The sequence below is a fragment of the Molothrus ater genome, chromosome 7 (genome assembly GCF_012460135.2).
Source record: "Molothrus ater isolate BHLD 08-10-18 breed brown headed cowbird chromosome 7, BPBGC_Mater_1.1, whole genome shotgun sequence".
NCBI lineage: Eukaryota > Metazoa > Chordata > Aves > Passeriformes > Icteridae > Molothrus > Molothrus ater.
Genome location: NC_050484.2, coordinates 23,734,398 through 23,760,185, shown reverse-complemented (window position 1 = coordinate 23,760,185; position 25,788 = coordinate 23,734,398). Strand labels below are relative to the sequence as shown.

General features: G+C 47.4%; 1 protein-coding gene across 1 annotated transcript; it reads left to right on the top strand.

The window, feature by feature from the left end:
- Positions 1-1,529: 1,529 nt before the first annotated feature.
- RPL37A (ribosomal protein L37a) lies at positions 1,530-4,724 on the top strand. The gene is made up of 4 exons (XM_036387258.2): positions 1,530-1,612; positions 2,541-2,669; positions 3,874-3,956; positions 4,566-4,724. The coding sequence occupies exons 1-4, from the start codon at positions 1,610-1,612 to the stop codon at positions 4,627-4,629; spliced, it is 279 nt and encodes a 92-aa protein (XP_036243151.1). The 5' UTR covers positions 1,530-1,609; the 3' UTR covers positions 4,630-4,724.
- The last annotated feature ends 21,064 nt before the right edge of the window (positions 4,725-25,788 follow it).

Genomic DNA, 25,788 nt, shown 5'->3' with positions numbered 1-25,788 from the left:
TGTGTCCTTCTCAGTCCCTTGGAAATAAATGTGTGTTTACTTTGGCAGTGCTGGGAATGGCTGTCACCCAGGGTGGCTGGGTTTGGTTGTTGCCAGAGCTCTCTGTGACACTGGTAGGTGATGGATATGACCATGTGCTGCACTGTCACAGCAAACCTGAACTCTGTAGATACAGACAGTAGATTCTAGCAGTAGATTCTGGATGTGTTGGCTGACAATTTATATTTTTTTAACCATATTGTCACTAGGCAGCCAAAGGAAATTACTTTTTTCTGTTTTTTAATACGCTGGTATCAAAGCTGTATCCTGTGAGTCATCATTGTGACGAGGATCTGAAAAGGGCAGATTTATTCGTAGGATATATCAAATGAAATTTTGATTCAACTGAGGGAGATATAAATACCATTGCCTAAAGCCTTGCTGAGCCCTCATCTCAAACGTTCCTCTGGCCCACCAGCTCCCAGAAGAGCCTGGCATGACAGAGGCCATTAAAAATGTCAGTGTTCAAACCCTCAGAGCAAGAGCCAAGAAGGGATGTGACATCTGTCGTCCATGAGCATCTCTTAAAACTACAGACCCCAGCCAGGGAAAGTAACACTGTGGCTGGGTACATTCGATTCCTTGATTCCCTCTTAGCTAAACTGCAAGTGAAGAGTGCTGTCATTGCTTGAGGCAGCAATGGGTGGGTATGGAGGAAAATTACCTGCAACAATTACTTGGGGACTGGGAAGCTCCGGCCCTCTCCTGGCAGGAGGGGATGGACCGGAGCCGCCTCTGCGCATGAAAAAGCTCTCAGGCTAACTGGATTACATTTCTTAATGTAGGTTAATGAGTTAATGCTAATCCCTTTACAAGCATTGCAGCTCGGTGGCACTGCTGTATTTTTCCCTCTGTGTTTTGGTGCTGGGAATCACCTCTGAAACGGCACACAACGGCTTTCAGGGCTGGTGGTTTCAGCACAGGCTAACCCCGAGGAAGTTAGGAAGTTGCCTTGACCTGACCTGATGACAAAGCTCTCGAAACCTCATGGTTTGGGGTTGGTATGTTTTATGATAGGAATTCATCCTCGTTGATTTTATATTTGCTTTTTCTGCAGTTCTGGGCACGTTTTCTGTCTCTGTTTTGACCTACTGCTTATCCTCTTTAAAAACGAGGTGAGTGAATGGAACTACCCCGTTTCCTTTTCTGCTGTGACTTCCCTCGCTGGAAACCCAGGAATGTGAGCTCCGGCGGTGCTGGCGCCCATGCACCGCCTGGGTCTCACAGCGTTCCACAGGATGGGTCAGGCTGAAGGGACCGCGGTGCTCATCCGCTCCAGCCTCCCTGCTCGAGCAGGACCCTGGCGGAGCACACGGCAGTGTCTGCAGTGGGGGAGCCCCCACACACTCTCCCAGCATCAGCGCAGGCGCCTCGCTCGGCCGGCTGGCCGGCTAGCTGTCTGTCCGTCCGTCCGTCCGGCGGGCTGTGTTCTGTCCCGCCGCGCTGCGGCCGCGGCCAGGCCCGACCGCCCGGGGCCGGCACCGCGCGGCTCTCTGCGTCACTTCCGCCCGCGCCGGCCCGCCCGCGCCTGCGCACTGTCGCTCCCTCTCCGCGTCGGGGCCAGCGAAAGATGGTGAGTGAGGCCGGGCCCGTCCGCCGCCATCCGCCGTCATCCGCGCCGGGACCGCCGCGCTGAGCCCGCGGGGCGCGCCCGGGGCAGCGCGGAGCTTGGGCCGGGGATGCGCCGCGTCCCCGAGCCGGCTCCGCGCTGCGCTGCGACAGCCGCTCGCTCGGTCGGGCGGCCGCAGGGAGGCGGCCTGGGTGAGGGGAATGGCAGCCGGGGCGCGGGGACAGAGGGGCTGCAGCGCTCCGTGCCACCGCCGTATGGCCCCGGGACGGACGGGGCTCTGCTCGGTCTCGGCGGCCCCGGGTGCCCGGCAGGAGCTGCGGGGCTGCGGCAGCGCCAGCCCGGTGGCCTTTCATCGCTAATGCTCCAGGGGAGGGCAGCGAGGAGGATTGGAGGACTGGAACGGCTCTCACGAGCACAGGCTGAGGGAGTTGGGCCTGTTCAGCCTCAGAAGTGACCACTGATAGGGAATCTCATTATATAAATACATATAATTTAATACTTAAAATAGCGTACGGATATTATCTCTTCTCCTGTCAAGAAGCAGGAGCCCGGCTCTTCTCGGTGGTGCCAAGCCATAGGACAAACTGGCAGACACCGATGCACAGCAAGTCCCACCTGAGCACGGGGAAGAACTTTGCTGAACCGAGCACTGAGAGGCTGCGCAGAGAGGGCGTTAAGTGTCCTTCAGTGCAGATACTCGGGAACCGTCTGGATGCAGTCCTGTGCCATGTGCTCCGGGCCGGTCCTGCTTGAGCAGGGAGGCTGGACCAGGTGGTCCCTTCCAGCCTGACGCTGTGAATACTCGGTTTTCCCAGGCTGCAGGGAAGGCTGTAGGGTGCTGAGCCCTCAGCTGCCATGCTGGGAGAGGGGAGCAGCAAGGAGAAAGCTGTCTCTGTAGAGCTGAAGCTCATTCTGGTTTGCCTCCCAACAGGCCAAGCGCACCAAGAAGGTCGGGATCGTGGGTAAATATGGGACCCGTTACGGTGCATCCCTTAGGAAAATGGTGAAGAAGATTGAAATTAGCCAGCATGCCAAGTATACTTGCTCCTTCTGCGGCAAGGTGAGAGATCTCCTTCCCCCCCAAAAAATCTTTAAAAATCACATTGGTATTGATGCTAGAGAGGTGATTTGATTCATCAGTAATTTTTGTAGTGAAGAGAAACGTGCCTAGTTCCAAGACAGGGACTAGTGTGTAGTGAGCTTTAAGCTGCTGTCAGAGTCCTTGAAAAAGAGAGTAGACATTTCACATGAATGTTGAGTAGTACTTAAATGAAAACAAACATTATTACGTTTCATGATGCAAAAGAGGGAGCAATGTTGCCATATTATATGCTTTACATAATTAAGAAAATAGACCTGACAGAATTAAAGCATCACAGTTGTTATATTGATAATTAAGGCTTAACTTTTTTTGTCCTTCAGTAACTTTTTACAGCATACCTGGCAGAGGAACAGAGTTTGCTTTTCCCACTTTAAACTTCTGATGGCAATTGCTTACTTTTGTGTGCTGTATAACTCTGGATGAGGAAGAATTTCTGATAGGAAGTAATCTTAACTCTGTGTGTACATAGTTCAAATTTGCTGTTAAATGTAGTTTTTGACAGTTTGAAAGGTCCATCACCTTATGCTTTGCACAGATATTTTTATTGCTATCTGTAGAGTAGGAATCTTTAAACTGTCTGGAAATGTAAAAATATTTTCATCGGGTTTTTACTTGCTTTGATTTGTTGTTGGGTTTTTGTTTGTTTTTAGCTTACTACTTTTCATATATGAAGTGAGAATGTTCATAGTCTTGCCTGCAGAGCTGCCTAAATCAGGCATAGGTGTGGGCAAACCTATTGTCACCTCTGCAGGGTGAAGGATACCTGCCTGGGGGAGGGAGTTCTGTACCCACCACTCACTCTTCAGATCTGGGTCTGTGTTGAGCAAGCTGAGCTTGCCCAGGGAGTCCTGGGAACAGTGGGGTTACATGAGCACCAAACCAGAGAGAATATCAGTTGTTATAACCAAGGTAGCTCCTTACTATTTTTCTCCTTCAGGATAAGCTGAAGTTTTGATGAGGCCTTTAGAAATGACCCAGTTCATATGTGAATGGAAAAGTGTTTCACAAGTGCCTGCAGAATTTGAGTAAAAGGATTGTCTGTCCCTTTCTTGTCTAAACTTAGCTTATAGCAGTGCTGTGAAGGCCTTACCTGAAGTTTCTTGTTTGGCTTTTTCAGCTGATGGAGAGTGACTTTATTTTTTTCCTTAATCTTCTGTTCCAGACCAAAATGAAGAGGAAGGCTGTGGGTATCTGGCACTGCGGGTCCTGCATGAAGACAGTTGCTGGTGGTGCCTGGACTTACAAGTAAGGAAATGAAGAAGCTCTAACCAGTATTTATTCTCACATAGCTGTGGCACAATACAGCTTTTTGACTTCTTTTTTTTTTTTTTTAATTTTGATCTACTCATCATTAAGTAGATCTGTCTTGAGATAGTAATGGGGGAAGTTGCCTGTTTTGTTAAAATTTGATTGCTATTCTTTGCAATAGGCAAAGCCAGATTTATTCCAAGAAAAATTATTTTCATGTTTTCCTTTGGTTGTAAAAGCAAAAAAATTGAGTTATAATAACCTTTATTGTGAGGGTGCAGTTGCTTACTCCCGTTGTTTGCTCCTTGCCCCACAATTCTGTAGAAGACACTCCTGTCCCAGTCGTGAGGGACCTGAGCCCACACATCGGTGCACGTGATCAGTGCATGACTGGGAGATTGGGGTTGGGATGCAGCCTCTGAAGTTCCATGTGCTTTGTGGAGCCAGGCCTACGCTGTGTTGTGAGGAAAAATTAAAGTGGAGTTAGACCCTGTTTGACAGTGCAGTCAGATGATAACAGTTGGAAATGATAAGTGCTTTCTCAAAAATAAACAACACCAGCACAGTTGTTCTGCCACATGCAAATGACTCTGCTTCTCCCTCCAGTACCACCTCTGCAGTGACAGTCAAATCTGCCATCAGAAGACTGAAGGAACTGAAAGACCAGTAGAAGCTACATCCTGTTCTCCTTGTGAAACATCCTTTTTCCTCCACTGTCAAGACCTATCCTTTTATCAATAAAAGGGCGATGATGGAGTGGAATAATGTTTGTCTTTTCTGTCCTGTCTGTTATGTATGGTGAGTGCCAGGTGCCCACCAAAGCTGCCCCATCACTGCCTTCCTCTACTGGACAAGGGAGGGAAAATAGAATGAAAGGTCTGTGGGGTGAGATAAGGGCAGGGAGAGATGCCTCTCACCAGCTACTCATGGGCAAACCAGATCTGATTTGGGGAAACCAGTTTAATTTATGACCAGCTGTATCAGAGTAGGATAATGAGAAATTAAACCAAATGTTCATTCCAATCACCCCTCCCTTCCCAGCCTCAGCTTTACTCTTGGCTTTCTTGCCCTCCCCAGCAGCTGCACAGGGGGAAGAGGAATGGGGGCTGAGTCCATCACATGCTGACTCTGCTGCTCCAGCTTCCTCAGGGGGAGAGCTGCTCTCAGTTCCTCTGCTCCAGCGCAGGTCCCTCATGGTGTCACAAGTCCTGCCAGCAAACCTGCTCCAGCATGGGTCCTGGGCTCCTCTCCACAGGGCACAGGTACTGCCACAGGCCAGCTCCACTGCAGGCTTCCTGCAGTGTCACAGCCTCCTTTGGACAGCCCTGCTGCAGCATGTAGCCCTCCATGGGCTATAGGACTGGGATGGCAGACGCATTTTAGAATAATTTGGTTGCCGTGGAACGGCAGAGCTATGTAGCTGTTCTGGTTAGCTATAGAAATAGCACCATAAATGTGTAAAATACATAAGCAAATAATGGGAAGAAAAGAGTAAAATATGAAAAATATCACCACCTATGGATCCAGTGACAAGACTTGATTGTGGGTGACTTCAGTGTCCCTTAGTCAAGGTGATGGTCACAGTCTTTGTCTGTGGGAGGTGGGGGAGCCCCTGAAACACAAAAATTCACTGGGTTAGTATCTTCAGGTGTGGTGGGAATGCCCAGGTTCCTTCCCTGAAGGAGGTGGGGTTTCCACTGTCGGATATAACATTGTGGGTCAGGTGCAGTCCAGGCCCTAAATGGGTCTGGGGGTGCTTCGGGGGTCTTTGATGGTTTATGACCAAGCCATGACAGCTCCCTCACATCATCCTCGCTGAGGCAGGAACAAATGCTGTCACAGCTACGTGTGCATGTGAATGTCCCAATACCTTCCAGGGGAGGGGGAAAGGGAGGAGGAGTTTTACATCTCAGCCAGTGGTGTAAGGGAGGACATTTGCATGATAAAAAGCATTTTCCCATCTCACAAGATCTGCTTAATGCCCTTCTCCCTCATCTGGCTCAAAACCAGTTTGTGGCTAAACAAAAGTTGGTTTAAAGTCCTGCACCTCACCAGCTGCTTTTGGAAAGGCTGATTGTTTGCGTCATTAACCCTTAAAATTTCAGTCTCTCAAAGGTGCCTGGAGCATCTCCTGTTTCTGCTGCAGTGGCCTGGGTACCTGCAGACCTGCTCCTCTTATACTCTCACTGCCCTCTCTGGCTGCAATTGCTGTTTGGGAGTTTTTCTCCTTTAATCTGTTAGCCCAGACACTAGCATCGCTGCCAATGGGCTCCTCCTTGGTGAGTGGTGGGTCTGTGCTGGAGTGGGCTGACATTGGTTTTGTCAGACACAAGGAAAGCTTCTGGCAGCTTCTCCCAGAGGCTGCCCTGTAGCCCTCCCACTCCCAAAACCTTGCCATGCAAACCCAGTGCACTGCTCTGTATTTATAGGTGTAACTATGGAGACACTAGCAGTGCTATGCAGTAGTTTGAGTGGCCCTGGTTACTGGTGAAGCCATTAAAAACCATTTTCCTTTCTAGTTAATTGCACATTTTGGTGCTTGAATGCAGTGAGGTGAATCTGAGGAAAGCTTAAATAACTTGAAGAAGCTTGGCTCATCTTGGTACATCCTTACATCTGTGTCTTGAGGAATAGAGTAGAGCTCCATGAGTGGAGGAATGGGCAGATGTAAGGGGGGGAAGAGAGAACATGTAAAACATCTCTGCCTTTTCCCATTTCCTCAAGGAACTGAGCCATGTGCTGCAAGATGGCTGGTGCTGCTAATCCTTCAGCACCACCCACAGATCGCTGTGTACCATAGCCTGTGGCGTGTTCTGGTGTGTGCAGATCTCGGGGTTAGTCCACCCAAACACTTTGCTCCCTGGTCTGGTAGCAGGCTCTCATGTCTGGCTGTTTGAGTCACCTAATCCACACTGAGTTGCAACAATAAATTTTCATGTTAAGCCAATTGGACATTCAGTCTTGGTGAAAAAGCTGCTGTTTGAGTTAGTAATTGCCTCCAAATAATCAATTTAAACTGTCAAGATGCTGGAATATCTTTCATGGTCTGACTTGTGAGTTTCAATTTGGTTTTATCTGGGGGTTTTTTGGTGGCTGTATCTCCCATCCCTAGCAATACAGATCAGAAAACAAAAGTCTTGTTAATAACTTTGGTTATTAACAAAATTTATAAACAGTTTTTTCTGCTGGAGGAAAAATAGCAAGGAAGTAGCAGAGGGGTTGCTTATTTTTATTCCAAATTAAGCTTTACATGGATTTGGGGAGTGATAAGCCACAGCAATAATGATTCATTAATGAGCCTGACATCTTCAAAAGATTAATTCAAAGCTGGACCTAAGTAGGAACTTTTTCCCCAAGTTGCAAAAAGTCTGTGGCTCACAAGTTTGACTTCAGTCACCTGAACTTGTTTTCCAAACTTTTCATTTTTCCTTTTAATTCAGTACTTCAAACTTCCCTTACTAAAGTCAATTCATGTATTCAGGTATCTGGTGTCATTCATATCAATCTGCATATCCTCATATCCCAACTGGCTTGGTGGTGTAACCACTTCCCTGGAAAGCCAGTTGCAGTGCCCAACCACTCTCTGGGTGAAGAACCTTTTCCTAATGTCCAGCTTAAACCTCCCCTGACAACTTAATTACGTTCCTTTGGGTCCTGTCACTGATCACTACAGAGATCAGCCCCTGCCCCTCTGCTTCCTCTCATGGGCAGGACAGTGTGGTTCTGCACATTGCGTTTTATTCTTGCTTCAGTGTGCTTGGGTCACATTTCCAGGTGATGAGACATGACTCTGCACACCTCTGTGCTTTCTGCATTAATGCAGAGGTTGTAATTGAAGTACAGGTTTCTGATGAAGCTTTCTCAACTGCTCTGAAGTATGAATGGCTATTCATTAACAGATGCAGAGGATATGTTTCACTGTGTTGATACCAGGATGGCTGCACAGGTATCTTATCTGAGACGACTTCTACTCCTACTAAGGAGGTTATTAGTTCCCTTTGGATTAATATTTGCAGAGGGTGGAAGCTGGGCAGGGCAGAAATACAAAGAGAAGATAAGGATGTGAGATTATCTTTTTGACCTGGATCGTGTGGTCCTACCTGCATCCCTGTGGGATGGGCTGTGCCCGCAGATCCCCTGGGCTTCTTGTGCCGTGGTACCCCGGCGTGCTCCTCGGCAGAGGCCTTTCGTGTGGGTGAATGTTCGAGGCTGCCAGCGCCATTTCCCCGAAGTGAGGCGGGCAGGAGGAGGATGCGCTGGCAATGCTGCGAGCGGCCAGCGGGCGCCACTGCCGCTCTGCTGCGGGGCCGCTGCATCGCCCCGGCTTCGCTGCATCCCGCCCGGCAGCGGCTCCGCGCACCTGCGCTCCGGCCACAGCTGCTCCGCTCAGCGGCTCCCGCTCCCCCCAGAACACACCATGGCACTCTTTTCGATTGTCCGCCCATAGGAATGGGCAGGTTGGACATGAGGATTTTGTAGTCATTTGTCACCACTAGCAAAGCTGAATCTGTGTCAGTGCTCAGTCCAAATGCTGTGTATATACTAGGAGAAATTTGTATTGACAACTAAGTGATTCAGCCAGGTAATCCTCGGAATTTGGTGTTTCCTCTGGGAATCTAGGGTGAAAACAGGAATTCTAAACAATATTGCTTACTGCTTTCAGTACATTTGCTGTTAAGCCTTAGTCAGGAGCTTGGATAGAGTTATCTTAGATGCTGTAGCAACAGAGAGCTGATACCTGTCCTGGAAGGTGTGAGCTTATGGCAATGCCAGACCCAGCTGGATTTCAACAGCTCTGGGAATTGGAGAAGGGTTTGATGGAAACTGAGACTTTGAATCTGACTGAATGTTCTGTAGATGTGGCTGTGCAGGTTAGTTTATCTTGGTTACTTTTGAAGAGCAAGTGAGAAGGGGACCTCTTTCTCAGACCAATATATCAGTCCCATGGGATTTTTCTTTCAGGATCAAGGATATAACCTAAGGGGATGGTAGCTGTAATAAGTGTGGCATTTCAGGTACCAAAAGGTGTTTCAGGAGCCCAAAGGAACTTGGAAATAAAAAACTGAACAAGCTCAGGGCAGCTTTCCTCATTCTGATTTCTGTTAAGTATTTCTTTGTTTCCAAAACAAAATAATTGCTTTGGCTTTACCCCCTTTGTGCTTCCTGCCCCCTCTTGGTCACCAACACCCTGTTTGGTCTGTAGGGGATCATGATGCTAAGCCTTGGGGGCACCACTGGAGTTGTTCTCCATATTAAAGACTGGGAGTTTAGGGCTTACAGGAATGAGAAACCTCAGCCACAGAAGTTGGTTGGTTGCCCTTTCTGCATGTCCTGACTTAAGGGTGGTGTGAACTCAGCCTGTGTGCAGGTGTTCCCTTTTGGCATGGTGTCTTAGGAATCTGACTGTAACACAGCCTGGCAGTTATAAACAATGGGCACCGTGTTTTAAGGAGCATATTCCAGTGTGATTTCTAACTTTCATGGCCATCAAATGTTTTGTTGTATGGCCAGCTGCTTTCCTCCTTGAGCACAATCAAGGGTTGCTCATGGCCTTCCTAAGCTCCTTCCTCTATGCTGCATCCCAAGGAGATTTCAATGGCACTTCAGAAACAAGAGTGACTGATGCAGGTGAGTCACCTTCCTGGTGCAGGCTAAGCCTGTCTTGGGACTATCCTCTAGGTCTCTCCCTAGAAAGAAAGGAGATTTAGTGATGAAGTTTATTGCTGGCTTTGCATGCAGCTCAGAACACTGGACAACAAGAGAAGCAGCCAGATTTAGAGAATGATGTGAGCACCACTTTAATGGGCTGCAAGTCACCATCTGATTTTATGTATTATCCTAGCTCCCACCTACTGCTCATCCTACCTGGATTTTCAGCAGCTCCACTTGGGGAAAAATTGCATCACAGAGCTGGCCCAGCTCCTATAGATGAAGCGGGTGGGTGACATCTCTCTGCTACCCAGCTATGCAGCAGGGCTCCCAGCTTTCCTTGGAGAAATGGCTCCTTAAAGGATGCTACAAAATTATTTGCAGTGCCATGAGATTGTGTATTTCCAATGGCTTGAGGTGCCTGCTTGAAGCTGGCCCCAGAGCTCTGGAAGTGGGCAGTTGCCATCGGTAACACATCCTTCCTCCGAGTATTTGATCTCAGCAGATGTCTTTTGAGCCATGGAGTGTGGCAGAGTTGTGGATATGCCTCAGATGCCCTTATTAGATGCCTGGATGCATTTTGAAAATGGCTGCTTAGAAAATGTCTAATTGCTATTCCACATATTCAAAAAGGTGGGTTTTTTTTCTCTTGTCAAGGCTTTGGCATGCCTTGGATTGCTAAATATACTTTCCTCTTGCAAATTCTTGGCAGGAATCTGTGTAAGGAATCATGCCAAGCAGTCTCTTCAAATGTTAACAAGCTCATCGGTGTGGCTTTCCCAGTGCAGGGTTTGTGCTCTTTTTTTTTTCCACTTTCCTTCCCAAAAAACCCCAACCCTTCTTTTTGTACACTGTTGCTCTAAGCACATGAACTATGGCAGCTCTGCAAGAAAGGATTTTTCTAACCAGAGCCAAAAAAAAGTGCTTGAGTCGTGTTCAACAGTTTGGTGTCAGAGCCCTGCTCAACCTCCCGGGGCTCCTGTTGAGTAGGAAGAGTGGATTTCGGGGTGCTTGTGGAAAACCTAATCCATTTCCTCTCCTCCTTTGCCATTCTTGCTTTTCCTCTGTTCTTAGCAAGCTGGACTATGTCCTTGCATGGTAATTGTAGATTTGATGTCTTTCTTCCAATAGCCTATTAGCAAGTGAATGAGGCTGTCATGCTCCCCTTTTGTTTCCTCCCCAGTGCTTATCCGGGTGCAGAAGCAGCCCTGGAGGTGGTGCCTGCAGCCGGGCAGGACCCAGAGATTAGAGCTGCAGACTGAGCTGCTCCTCTCCCTCTGCCCCAGGCAAAGAGCAGCGCTGCTCTGGCATCCGGAATTTACAAAGCAAAGAAAGCAGTGAGAAGCCAGTGCAGCACCTCTGAAAACCTCCATGTCTCCCTGAAGGAAGCCTTACCCTAGGACGTCGGCATCCATCAATCAGTATGAGGTTACACACCTCCCTTTGTCTGTTCACTGCAGACAGTCTTGCCTGAGCATTTGGAGAGCTTTGCCCCTGACCTGCTCTCCTGGCCTTCGATCATCTGATGGACACACCTTGGGAGCAAGCCTTTGTGTTCAGGTTGGGATGTTGGATTCCCCTCCCTGTGCTCAGTCCTACCTCCTCTTCATGGAAAGAGCTCCGTGTGGGATGCAGGGAAGGTGCTCCAGAGGAATTGAGCTGTGGGGCCAGAGCCTGAGTGCATCACACTGCAGCCTGGAATGAGCAGTGGGTGTTATTGAAGGGACCTCTGCTCCTACTGAGGAATGTTTATTTATAACTCATGAGTGTAGTTTCAGGAATTTGTGACCCTTCTCCATTTCTTTGATTAAACCTCCTATTGTAAGAGGAGAGTTTTATTTTGCAGTCCTTCCCCACACTGAGACAAATGTCCTGCAAGTCACAGCTTTGCTCTGCCCTTCAGGCAATTCTGGAACAGCTTCAGCTCTCTGCAAGTGTGCAGAGAGAACCTGATTCCTTCAAGTAAATATACTTGATGTTAAGTGATGGGCCAAGAGGGCACTTGCCTTTTTCACTGAATAGGCTTTTTCCAAGTTGCCACCCACTACTGGGCCTCACCTTTGAAGGAAGAAGTTCTGATGCAAGGAAGGATTGTCTGTAATATCCCAGCTGTGAGGGCAAGGTGATTGCTTGAAGATAGGCTCTTGGGCTCTATCAGTCATGTCTGTTTCCATTCAAGTGGTTGCATTTGAAACTGTCTCTACTATTGCTATGATAGATTAGATTTGAGATTAAAAGGCAAATCTGTAAAGGGAACATTAAAAAAATCCTTAAAGGGAAACTAGACCCAAGTCATGCAAGGAAAGAAGAGGAACAAATAAATAATCTAGACATTAAACAATTAATTTTTAGCCTTAGTCAGCTGAAGATGTATTTTTCTTTTTGCATGAGGAATATGAAACAAAGAAATGCGAGTTCCTGTAGCAAGCAGGAGATGCTTGCTCCAAAGTAAATGACATTTCCTCTGACAGAAATGCTGTCTGTGTATGCTGTGGTGCTCCTTGGGGACCTCAGGTGAGGACTATGCTGGTACCTGTCAAAACAAAGAACAAAACAGTCCAAGGAAAAGATAGAAGATGGTAAACAATCAAATAGATATGGAAGATTCACAGCCCTAAAAACAGGCTTGTTATCTGAGCCCATCTGCAGCCTGGCCATCACTTTGGTTTGGACTATTATTACTGCCCCAGTGCTTAGCAGGTGAAGAAGGTTTTACAGTATATACCTTAATCACTGATAAGTCATTTCACATTGCTCACTTGGAGAATCTGAGGCATAAGAAATGGTGATAGAGCTGCTGGTTGTGTTACTTTTTTGCTCTCAAAGGGTAGAGAGTGATTGTTCATGATAATCAGGCTACTTTGTTTGGTCAATGTACTTTCCTGCCCTTTCCCACTGCTTCCCTTCCTTCTTTGGTGTGTTCTCACCTTACATGGACCCTTCCCATGTTGTGAGGCCCTTAAAGCATGGAATACCTTCTTGTTTTGCCCACTGGGGCAAGCTGAGCACAGAGGATCCTGCATGCTGCCTGTTACCTTTGCTCATCTGGAGCATGGAGATCACCCAAGCCTTTGAGAATACATTTCAGGAGCACTCCCTGCCATCAAAGCAGTAAAGTGGTACCTTTGTCAAAGGGAAAACTTGCCATCACTTGCAGAAAAAGGGGTTGTGTAGAAATGAGACAGACTCTGGCTTGTGGTTTTGCTCTAAATCAGCTGCATTTTTAACATTCAGAAGCCAACAAAGATGAAAGACTCCTGGTCAACCTCTCTACTCCCTTGGGGAAAAAAGTAAAAAGACTTGATAAATATTTTGCATTAATAAATTCCATTTGTCTTATAAAACAAAGTTTGCCAGCTACCAAAGCAGGAAAAATATTTTACATAACTCTGAGTGCGACGTCTAAAAGGTTGCTACGAGCCTGGTTTGAGCAACTCTTTTCATATCCCAGAATGTGAAGGAATGCTAATCTTCACCCAAGCTAGGACCAAGCTTGCTGCATGTGTCTGTGTGGTGGTCCAACTCTGGCTGGTTGCCAGGTGCTTACCAAAGCTGCTTGACTTGACTCGCGGAAATTAATTTAATTTATTGCCAATCAAATCAATGTGGGGTAATGAGGAAATGAAAACCAAACTCTTAAAACACCTTCCTCCCCCCCCTTGCTTCTTTCCCAGGCACAACTTCACTCCTGATTTTCTCTCCCTCCTCCATGGCCTCAGGGGCACCACTGCCTCACCATGGTCTTCCCCATGGGCTGCAGGGGAATCTCAGCTCCAGCACCTGGAGCACCCCTTGCCCTTCCTTCTTCACTGAGCTGGGTGTCTGTTCCTCTCATTCCTCTCTCCGGCAGCAAGTGCTACTGTGCAGTAACTTCTTTCCTTTCTCTTCCTAAATCCCTTATCCCAGAGGTGCTGCCACCATTGTGGATGGGCTCAGCCTTGGCCAGCCGTGGGTCCATCTTGGAGCTGGCTGACATTGGCTCTGTTGGACACAGGGGAAGCTTCTGGAAGCTTATCACAGAAGCCACTCCTGCTATCAAAACCTTGCCATGCAAACCCATGTACTTTTCTGCCACACAGATGTATTGCAGGCTGGTCCAGCAGGTCAGAGGTAAGCCATGGAAAAAGAGATAAAGATGTGTAAATGTCCCAGAAGCTGTTTGAGAACCCAAAACAATGTCCCTCATTGTGCTGTGGGAATGTTACTATAAAAGGCAGGAAAAGCACAGCTGCCTACTATTATTACTTTGTTATTAATTTTTAAGTGGGATGTTGATTAATCAGTGGAGCAGATTCCCCAGGGATGTTTCCTGGTCTGGACTATCAAGTTTCTGATTCTCAGGGCAGGAATTGAGCACTGGCTGTTCCTGCTGATCCTGACAGGGTCTATGTGATGGTTTGCATCACCCTGCTGTGGTTTCATGTCAGGCTGTGGACTGTCAGACATCAGCCACAGCATCTCGGGGAGCTGCAGGAGGCTTTGCAAGCCCGCACCCTCAGTCTTGGTTAGCACTTCCTGGCACACAGAAATACAAATTGTTATGAGTGGTAGAAGAAGGAGACACCCAAGCCTGAGACAAGCAGGGTGCAGCTGAGGTCTGCCTTCAAATAACAGTCACAAGACCACTTCAGGTTTGGCACTTGGAGCATTCCAAGCCAAGGATGCTTTTTTGGCTTTGTAGGATGCAGATCATCACAGCTGACCAACCTCCCTCCACCCTTCCCATCAGTCTTCTCCTAGGTATCAGCCTGGCTTGCAGGAGCTGGGGTTGTTTCTCTACTCAGTATAAGTCCATCTCCTGGTCACCCCTGCCTGCCTCCTTGAAAATGAACTGGCTGCAGCTTTTTATATGCTTAGGCTTCCCCTTGAGCCTCCCTTTGCCTTGGGCCATCTGCCACCAGATGATCTTTTGGAAGAAAGGGGTGACCAAAGGCTCACAAGTCTCTGTCAATGTCAAGGCCAGGAAATGCTGTGAGTTAAAACACAAAGAAAATGAGGGATGCAGTGGATCTGGGGGTACAAGAATTATTTGGAGATTGGCTCCTACAAGCATTGAAGCCCCCCAGCCCTGCTGCCAGAGATGCGTGTGCCAGGAAGATATGCCATGGTGAGCGACACGGGATATGACCATTCCCTCTTGGGAAGGTATTTGAAACAGTTGACTAAAGATTCATCCTGATTTGGGGTGAAAATTTATTTGTGAATCCCAAACAATGTCTCTTGTGGAGCTGTGGGAATGTTGCTATAAAAGTCACGAAAGGCCCAGCTGTCTACGATTATTGTTTTGTTGTTAATTTTTAACAATAAGGGCAATTACCCATTGGAGCAGATCCCCCCTGGGATGTTTGTTGGTCTTCAGTATTTAAACTATGAGGTTCTGTGAGCAGAGACGTGTCTAGGGCAAAGTGTATGTACAGCACCGAAAACCTCAGCGCCTTCAGCCACGGCTTGTGCAAACCTACTCTCGGTTGTGTTGCAGCAGTTCAGGAGGGCACATGTGGCCAGACATGCTGTCTCAGCAGAGGGGTGTCTGCTCCTACTGGGGTGGCAATAAGTCTTAGGAAAACTTAGAGACCTGAGTAGTCCTGAGCACCTGAAGTCGTTCCCAGTTTTATCAGATTGATATTTCACAGCAGAATGGCCTGTTCAGGCTATATATAGCCAGCCCCTAGCTGAGAACAATTAGTATTTGTTCTAACAGCAACTGAGGTTCTTTGGAAAGAGTTTCAACAGCTAAAGGATCAGTTCTTGGTCACCAAGGGTGGGGTGTTGTTTTGGTTTTATCCTCCCCCTCTCCCCCTCAGCAGACCGTGCAAGTGCCTCCTCTTTTAGGAATCAGTTCTGGAACAAATGGAGACTCACCACTAAATTATATCTCTGGGCAGAAAAGCAGCGCCAAGCCAGTCAGTTGGTTTTGTAATGTAGGACAGAGCCCCCCTTGCCCTGCGTGCAGTCATGCACAGACTCCTTGGCAGCTAATTAATAATTTGCAGTTTAGCAGCGGCTGCTCCCTTGCATCATTTCAACGCGGTTGCCAAGTGGAAAATTGAAAAGCAAGAGGGAGCCAGAGAGAGGATGACAATGACACAACAACAACAACAACAACAGCAACAACAACAAAGGTTTAAAGTTCTAGGAAATTTCACTATGTGAGGTCAAAATTCCTTGTGTGTTCAGGGGCTGGGCTGTTGGCCGGCAGGCACCTCTAGTTAACATGGCAAGGCCCTTTCTTTTCAAAGTCCTGTTGTCCCCAAGCACCTCCTATTTCAGAGGAATTTCTTGGCCCTAAAATGCACGTGTTTGGGGAGGGGGAGGATGTGGGGAGTACACAGGGCAGGTTGAAGAGAAATCCAGTGAGGGTTTTTCTCATGGTCGGGAAAGTAACAAGTGCTCTGGGGGATAGGGACAGGCAAGGAGGGATGGTGAAGCACACCTCCCAGGACAGGACTGGGAAGAGGATGGAGGTGATGCCACAAAGGAATTTGCAGAGCAAGGGATGCCCAAGAGTGGGCTTACAGCCAAGGGAAACCTGGTCCTAGTTTTTGTGGATCCTGAGGAGCACATCTTGCCAGGAGTGTCTCTCCTCCCAGTTTGCTGGTCAGCAGTTGGCCTCTGTTCGGCCTGTTCATGACACTAAAGGGCTCTCCTCTGGGGGGAGGGTTTTCTAGCATGGTGCAGTTAGATAACAGTAACAGTATGGTCTAGTGAGTTAGGTTTTCCACTCTTTTATGATGTTAGCACTGGGAAAGAGTTGGAGCATGGAATGTTGGCACAGCAAGAAGTACAACAGCTGAACTGAGCACGTGGAGTTTTCACACATCTTCATGCTTGAGGTTGTCAGAGATGTGAGGAGAAGGGAGCCAAGGGAAGGCTGGTATTCAGAGCATCTGATGAGCTGTTTCTGCTTTGCCAGCCTTTCTTCTGTTTCTCTTCTCCATGGAGGAAGCCATGGAGGCATCTGTCTCTTCCCAGCTACAGTCACAGTGGTCTTCATGAGGTTGGCAGCTCCAGGATCTGTGTGGCTGGAGACTGGCAATTATTTGTGGGAAGTAGGCATAAAAGATCATCAGTCTAAACACATGACCTATGAGGAAAGGCTAAAGGATCTGAAGAAGGAGAGCCTTTTTGAAAACATTTGGTTTTAAATACACAAGATATTTTGCTGTTAGGTGAAACGGCCTCATTGGTTCTCTGTATTCACTGCAGACCTGACAAGAAGTGATGATTGAAACTCCAGCAGCGGGTTAAGTGTTGGTTGGACGTCTTCTGGCCAAGCAGATCTGGTTGGCCTTGCTTTGAGTTAGGGTTGGAGCAGAGACTTCCAGAGGTCCTTTCCAGCAATAAAATTCTAAAATTCTGTGATAGGAACAATATCCCTGCAATAAGGATGGCCACACAGTGATGAAATGAGGTGATAGTAATGTCACATCTGGAAGTTCCAAGCTGGAGATTCGGCAAACATTTGTCAGAAGTGGCTTGGGGAGAGCTGTCAGTGTTTGAAGGAGAGAAAGCAGAATGTCTTTCTGATGTCTCTTCTGTTTTTGACTTTAAAAACTATCAGCTCTTCACTCTCAAGCACTGACATCTGAGGGCATCAGGCTATGCATCCTCCACTTGTGCTTGGAGGATATTGAGGCTCACAGATAACTGGCATGAGAAAGGATGGGGGAATCTGGGAGGCCAACTGGTTCCATTCAGAAAACTGTTGCTCTCCCATGTTCATCCTCTTGGTTTGGGGGCTTTCTGGAGAGGGAAGGAACCAATGGTGTAGATGACTCATGGCCCTTTTCTAAGCCCAGTAATGCTGTGTTGAATCACTGAGCAAACAGGCAGGGCTGCAAATACCCAGAAGTCTTGGGCTCCTTCTGCTGCTCACATTTCATGATTTCATTACTAAATCTGAACCTAGGGCTCACAGTCCCTTCCTGGGAGGTGTGTTTAACAGCACACACATATCGTCAGCCACATCTCTTCCTCCTTGCCCTGAGCCTTTGTACACAAAGCAGTGATGGGGGGCTTGTAGCTTCTTGCAGTTTCTTGCTTCTGTGGGATTCCTGTGGGCTGAGCAGGCCGGCATGGCTGTGGTCCTGTGGATGAGAAATGCCTCACACCCTGCTGGCACCAAGGAAGGATTACTGTTCCCTGGTTAATGTGCTTGTTTAATGCCCATTCCGTGAGGCTGTTTCTCAGGCTGTTTTCCTTGCAGGATATGTCTCTGTGTGTGCAATTAGCTAAGAGACATTAGCTTAATGACTTGTGCATGTCTGAGTTAGGCCTGGCCCAGTCTCGGATGGCTGCCTTTCTCCTGTCTGGAGACTTAATTCTCTGCAGCACAAACTGCTCTGTCATGCTCATCCCAGGGGTTGGATGCAGACAGCGTCTCTTGCTGGTCCCCAGCCAAAGGAACCCTGCTATCACCCATAATTACCTCCTTGACTCATAGTGACTTTTATTGCTCCCACCCCCCCCTTTTTTGTTTTGTTTTATAAGTTTGATTTGTTCTTTCGAAGCTATTGTTTCCATCCCTGTATTCCCAGTGGCTCCAGAGGACTGCAGTGTATTCATGCAGGAATTACTGGGGCGGGCTCTGTGGTCTGTTTTGTGTAAGAGTTCAGACTGAGTGATTGTTCTAGTCTCTTCTGGCTGGTTTCTGAGCTTATGGGTTAGGCAGAGGGAGAGCAATACCTGGACAATGCAAGCTGCATTGTTCAGGAGCCTGGTGCTGAATCAGAGTCTCTCACCAAAATGCAGATGACCATTTATTTTTAATGGACTGATTGTCTTGGACATCTCAAGTGGTCCACTGCAGCTGGCTGAGCAGTGGCTCAGGTAAGATGAAGGGGACACTGGTGATCCAGTCTTCTCAACAGTTCCAGAGCCAGAATTTTCCAGGACTGTAAGAGTAGATCTCATAAGGAATCTCTCTTCCCCCTCCATCTTTTGTCCTCAGTCATTTTCTTTCCCATGTACTTCAGCCCCAGCTTCAAAACTCAGCCCAACAAATGTGTCTGCAGAGGGCACTGGTAGAAGACAGGTTCCTCTTTCTCTATTCCTGGCTGCACTGAAACTTCTGCTGGCTCAACTGGATGACTTCTCCTCTAGGCAAAAATGGATTAAGTTTCCAGAGCCACCACTGTGAAACTATTTGCTGTGATTGGACCTGAACAACAACATTTATGGGAAGAAAGGCAAGCAGATAGGGGTATCCTGTAAGCTTGCTGATAGGTAAAAGCATGGTCAGATAGTTTTTTTGAACCAGACATTGTCTGCCTAGTGCTACCTCTGGTCCTTTCCTGAAAAGTGAGGGCAGGAGTGCTGTACATTTTGGATAGTAAGTCAGTTTATCTGCCCCTCTGGCCTTGTGAGAGGTTTCATTGGGCCTCCAGGCACCTCCACATCCTTTCTAGTTCCGCCCTCCTTGTGCTAATACCCATAGGTAAGGTCCTTGAAGTCATCACCTGCAGCTCACTCTCAGGAGGGACCTGTACTTGTTCCTTGGTGGAAGCTGAGGAGAAAAGGAGTGCTTGGGTGGACCATGTTGGAAGACTTCCTTCAAGGATTTCTCTATGGGTAGGATGTGTGGGCCACAGAGGAAGCTGTTTTGGAGTAGGTGGTTTGAAATACTGTCTGAAGCAACAGGAAAACAAGTGACAAGTTCATATCTCTCATTGCTTTTCCTCACCAATTTGCACTTCTATAGTAGATTTGGCAAGGCATCACCTTCAGACTTGGCACTGGGAGGAACAATCTGAATTAATTTACCTTATCTCTGCTTTAAAAACTCCAAGATCTATCAGTTTATTGTCATCCTGGAAAGGACTGTGACATTCCTCTTATTGCTGAATACATTGTTCATGTTAGAAAGTGTCACTCATGATGTTTTTTGACGTAGATGGATATAATCTACATCAAATCAAATACATTCTTTTCATTGATGTAATTAATGAGCAGAAGGCACAGGGCAATTGTTAAATTGTTGAATACTGCAAATGAAGGCCTTCAAGAAAAACAACGAATCTGTGCCTGTAATGGCAAGAGCAAAGACATGTCAATCTTGTTTAGTTACCTGGTTATAGGATTCAAGAACCTTTACTGACAGTTTCAGAAAGAGTGTGACAGGGTAAGAATATAAGAATACCAGATCCAGTAGCTCCTATTGAGCCAAACCCATATGAACTCTCTCATCAGATATGTTTCTTATTTTCTTACATAAATTGTTTTCCTATTATGAAAACCAGTCCTTTTTTGTGAAACTAAGTATTTCAACAGGGTACATCTCTCTCTGAGGACTTTTCCCATAGATTTTTCATGGGAAACTGACCAAATAACCCAACTCTGAGGTTATTTTCTTTTAAATCAAATTTATGGGCCTTTGCTGTAAACCTTGTAGGTTTTCTTTCTTCATGTTAAACCTGAGAAACATTTTAAAAAGAGGTCAAGGTTAATGACAATTTTTAGCAGCAAAAAGCAACATTTTAACAACCTTTCTTCCCAAACAGCTTTGCTAATTGTTCATTAAAATACTGTTAAAAGCCTTGAAGAGGAACAAAACCTCCATGCATCATCTCCATCTGTCCTGAGAGATGGGCAGGGAAACCACCAGGAGCTCATGGAGCAGGGACTGTACTGGACAGGGAGCAGGTTCTTGGCTGCTCTGTGCATCTTCCTCCCACAGAAGGCACTGAAGGTCATCATCATGCCACTCCTCAAGGCTTGGTTTTCATTAAGTGCATGGGTTTGGGTTTACTATCTCTGGCTCTACACACAGGCTCTTCCTGAGTGGACCTCCTGGGCCAAGATATTTCTGCAAAGAAAAGTCCAGAAAAATACTGTGAAAAGGACTTTCCCTTTTAGATGTTGAAGACAAAGCTCCATTTGGGCCTGTGGCCATCTTTAAATAGAGTTGTGTCAAAAGATGAGTCCGTCCCTTCATTTATCAAACAAAACAGCCTGATCTCTCTTTTATTCAGGTGTTGCACTAAAGCTCTACAAGTATTGGATATAGCTGGCTGAGCCACGTTCTGCCTGGCCTCACTGCTACCATGATGTTTTGGGGTTATCCATGAAGAAGCGAGAACGTTGGATGCAGATGGATGTGCTCAGGTAATTCCCACTCCTGCAAACACCACAATTCCTCCATTGGGCTCAGAGGGATGGAAAGGGTAAAAGGCTGCAGCAAGCCAGGCACGGAAGCCAGCTGTCCCATGCACAAGTCTCCAGGGCCTTAACCTCCAGACCACAGCGCTCAGCTTCTTCTGAAAAAGGGCAAGGCTGTACAGCAGAACTGTGGAACTGGAAGGCTTGTGGGCTGAAATGAGTCCAAAAGACATATTAACAGGCATGAGAGGCCTGTGATGAAATAGCTAAGGTATTAATGCAGCCAGAGGCTGGTAATGAATACAAAAAATGCCCACATTTACCCAAGAGGTCCCAAAGGTCTTTCGTCCAGAACATTGTGATCCTTAGAGAAATCTCTTAAGAAAGTTAAACCACAGGGTTAGGGCTCCAGGACAAAATCTGGCCTAGTGTGGTCTCTCAGCTATTCCGAGAGACCTGTGACCTGATGAGACCTTATTTGCAGTGTTGTTAAAGAGCATGGATATCATCCTCTGGGACTTGTGCCCTGTTAGGTGAGGGTGCCCTCCTGCCTGCCCCTGTGGGTGGTGTGAGTTCCCCACTGTGCCCTGTGGCTGTGCTGCAGGTAGCAAAGCTTAGTTCGTGCATTTTCACATGAGATTCTGTTCCCTGGTGACAGGGGAAGTCCTGAATGCTCAGATACTACCCATGATATACAAAATGCTCTTCTGATACTTAGCTCTCCATCTTTCGGCCACTGAAGAAAATCTCTGAGGTGCAGAGCACCGGTCAGTGCAGGATAAAGTGCCACTATCACAATCTGACCTTCAACACTTCTTGTTTCCTCAGCCCATTCCTTTTTTAATGCATGGAGAACCTCGGTCCTTGGTGCTTGAACCATGGGTGCTGAGCAGAGCTGGGTTGCAAGGAGAAAATGGTACCTGGAGGCTGATAAAAGCAGAGAGTTGGATGGCTGAACATCCGTGGTCCTGGATAAAGTTCAAACATCACAGAAATGAGGAAACAACAGCAGGTTTGATGGATCTTCCTCTAAAGTAAATTCTAAACCAATGCCCATCTCACCTGCTTTTTGGAGCGGATGAACCCACTTTTTAGGACTCATGCACTGCAGTCAGGCACCTTTTTGATGCTTCCAAAGGTGTGGCAGGCCCCTGACCCCAAGGCGGTCTCCACACTGCTCACCCTGTGTCTGTGTGTCCTTTATCCTCTCCGTCCTTCAGAAGTTTTTCTTTTGTATGTATCGTTTCCCATTCAGAGTGCCCCAATGAGGAAGGGTTGCTGGGAAGAGGCATTGCTGTATGGCACTGGCACGTCCCTTGGCATGAAAACACCGCCAATGCTGTGATTATTTTGTGCACCTGATGTGAGAGTCCGTACAGCCATTCTTTGCTTTGACCATTAACAAGGTCTGATTTTAGTCCAAAACAAGCTTTCTTGAAACAAAATAGTCATTTTCCAGCCTTCCTGTGGAAGCCAAAAGTATTTTAAGTTGGACTGGGCTGGCCTAAACACAGGGTGGGGAAGGAGTCGGTAGGTTTGGGACATTTTAATAATGAAGAGAAGAATGTGAAAGGAAGGATTAAACATGGTGTTTTATGTGTATTTATTGAGTCAATTTATAAGGTGCCTTTTGCAAAATATCTTGAGCACTGCATGGAAAACCACAATGCAAAATATTTGAAAAATCTGAACACGAAGCCAGCGTGTCCCAGCATACAGCCAGGAAACAAAGGAGAAGCTGGCACTGGGAGCAGTTCTCTAATCACCAGGCCCCAGCAAAAGGAGATCTGTGTCTGCAGGACAAGGTGAGCCATCATGGGAAGGATCTGTTCCCTGTGCTCTACACAGCCCCACGTAAGTCTCTGTGGGCAGCCTGGAGGAGAAATGGCTCAGCCTATCAGATTTCCTCCAAGAGAGACCTGGGCTGACAGACCTCAGTGGAGATAGGGTGACCCTGGCTGATCTAGGAGGCCTGAAGGTGGCCCATTGCAAGCCCAACTGTTGAGCACATAGGAGCAGGACTGCCTGGATGGGAGCACTTTGAGGAACACAACCACTGCTCCATCTGTACTGCACAATCCCCAGGACTGCTGCCCCTGGACCATTTTCAGGGAGAGGCCAATTAGAAGCCCATTTCACCTGTCCAAGGCAAGAGCACAGATGTTTATGGCACTGTTTCTGTTATGGGATTTTCTTGCTTGGAACTGAAGCATGAATTTTTGGCACACTGCTGTGCTGATGGCTTTTTCCTGTGAGATGGCCAGAGCTGCCCCTCCAGCTGTGCGGCTCTGCTAAACCCTGCAGAGGTGCTGCCAAGTGCTCCCCAAAATCTTTGTGAAGTCCATGGGACACCTGTGTGGTGAGGAACACTATAAAGGATGCACTTAACAAGAGTGCTTTGAAGTCATGGGTATTGGAAAAATGTTCTGTGCAGGATTTAAGTGAATTAAAGAAGAGGTAAAGACCTCAAGGCAAAATTGCCGCACCTCGATCATACAACTTCTTCAATCATTTTCAAGGGTGGCAAGGAACTGAAAATGGGCAGAGTAGAAAAGTGACCGTGCTGATTGCTTTGAGCCATACAAGATGCATTTTTTAGCATGTGTAGCACAGTTAATTTCCTTATACAGTATTTTTCCTAAAAAGAATTTGCTATAATAAAAATGAAGGAATACCATGTGCATGGGACAGAGATTAATCTGCAGTACACAAGGACATATCTTCAGGGGAGGAATCATACCTACAAGAGGAGGTTTAATTGCAGGAAATACTGCTCACCAAATTGCTGAGTTGTCAGTATATTTGAAGAGATAATTTTGTTTTGCAGATCTAACCTGTGCAGTTTCTGCTGTGGTGGAGGCTGGGAGAGATGAGTGAGATCAACAAACGTTGTGAGTGGGGTGGCCTTCATCACTTCCTTCCCTACAGTCAACCACTTGCCTCTTCCAATGAGAAGAGTGAAATACTTTAAAAAACCCAAAACAAAACAAGAAAACCAGCTCATAAAACTTCATCTGTTGGCAGTGAGGCCCAAGACAGGACTTCAGTCTGGTTTTAGCTCATGTGACTGAAGTGAAGGTCAATCCACAAAGTAGCCCTTTGGCTGGCTGGGGCATTTACTACTTATATTAAGGCTTTGGGCAATCTGTGTTGGGAAAGGGGTTTTGGACAGGTGTCCCTTGAGAGTGGTCCAGGGTCTTTGAGTTATGAGCTGCTTGTCCACCTGTCTGTCCCAGTGTTGGAAGAGAGGTGAGAACAAGAACTATGAGGGCCAAACCTTCCATTTAGATCCTGAATGAGAAGCATGAACTGATGCATCTGCATCACCTGGCAGCATCACCAGGCAGCATCACCTGGCTTTCTGTCGCATGGTTTTCATGTATTATCTGGACATTGCCCTTACCTGGAGGACTTTACCAGCTAGGAGCAGAACTGATTTACAGCCTGACATTTTTCAGAAATAAGAGTGTGCCTAAAGCAGAGAGGTGCTTATATGGATGATGTTAGAATAGGGGCTGATACTTGGAAGTGCTGCAAAGCATTTCTGGAGGAGCTAGTTTGCATGCAGAAGGATTTGACCTTGAACTTTCTCCTGCAGTTCAGGCCAATATCCTCTACCCCCTAGGCCTGAAAAATGTTCCACCCCCTTTCTTTAAAAATATATTTGTTATGTCTAATTTTTCTGGCCAGAGCACTGGTACAGACTTGTACCCACAGAGCTATGTGGGTCAGGGGTGGGACGTGATGTGACATGTGAGTGACTTTAGCTAAGCTTACTGGAGTACTCAGTGCAGTTACTCAGTGCTGTTCTCTTCTGGGGACAGTTCACTGTCATTCCAGGGGGTGGTGGCTTTACTGTCCCAGTGAGAAGTAGAGCTCTGTGAGTCTTCTTGGGCTCACACTTGCCTGTGGCAGCCACAAGCTCACTGTGACATTCATGCTGCCAGTTCCAGAGTGAGTTTGAAAGCAGACACCCAAAGCTCTGACCTGCTCATGTTCAAGGGACCTGCCAAAGGATTCTGGGTGTCCTGGAGCAGTGTCTCTGATGATCCAGAGCATGTGAGCTTGGATCTTGGCTGCAGATCTCCAGACCTTATGTGGGACATGTGTGGGTGTGTGAGTAATGTGGCTGGCAGAAGAGTCCCATTCTGGGGACAAGCTCAGGTAGAAGAGTCATGTCCCCTGTGATCCCATGGGTTAGGCACTGGAGCAGTGATGGAACAGGTTTGTGTGCTCCAGCCAGGGAGTTGCAGCCAGACTGCCTGGTGCCCAGCCAGAGCACTGCAGCACCCAGGCCCAGCTCTAGAGTGGTTCTCCTTGGGATCACACACACAACTTCCTCCAGCCCAGCTGCTGGGCAGAGTGGAGGCCACTGCCATGCTGCCAGGTGTGTGTGTGAGTCACAGAGCACAACCCCCCCACCCCCAAGTCAGTCTAGACACAGTGAAGTCCAGCTGCCTGCAAACACCCCATCCCATCAGCTTCCCAGCCAGGGCTCTCCTGGCTGGCTCGGGTAATTTGGAAGGACTCCAGCAGAGGATTTGGCAGACTGATCTCTCACAGTTCTTCCCAGTTCAGACCAATGTGGTGAACTGGTTTACCAAACACTTCATACTGTTCACTATGCTTCTGCCCTTCTTTGAGTAATGACTGTGTTTATTGGCACAGTGTCAACATTCATGAAGTCACACCCCCTGTCTTCATGTGAGAGGTTACTGTCATGCTGGAGTGGAAGCATCTACTTGCTTTTGTGGGAGAAAAGTGGGTATAGAGGGCAATGTGGTAATTTTACAAGCAGCAGCGTTGAGTATAGGAAGCCACATGGTTAAGTCCTGTCTCTGCCACACCAGAGTGGGTTTTCCAGTGAATTCTCAGCAGTGGGGGATCTTCAGCAGTGGTGTCTTAAGAAAGACTCCACCTGACCAGGAAGATGCAGGCAATATCTCAGTGAGAGCTTGCTCTCAAACCTCTCCAGGTGCTTATCACTGGCGTTGATTTTTTGGACATAAATAGTTTGTGTAGAGAGGCTGACATTTTCCCACAGACCATGACTTAAACCTTGTGGGAGCTCATGTGCAGGCTG

Bases quoted from the DNA above. Each gene is read 5' to 3' on its own strand.
- RPL37A (XM_036387258.2), top strand. The intron at 2,670-3,873 runs GTGAGAGATCTC...CTTCTGTTCCAG, and splicing joins CTTGCTCCTTCTGCGGCAAG to ACCAAAATGAAGAGGAAGGC. The intron at 3,957-4,565 runs GTAAGGAAATGA...TTCTCCCTCCAG, and splicing joins GGTGGTGCCTGGACTTACAA to TACCACCTCTGCAGTGACAG.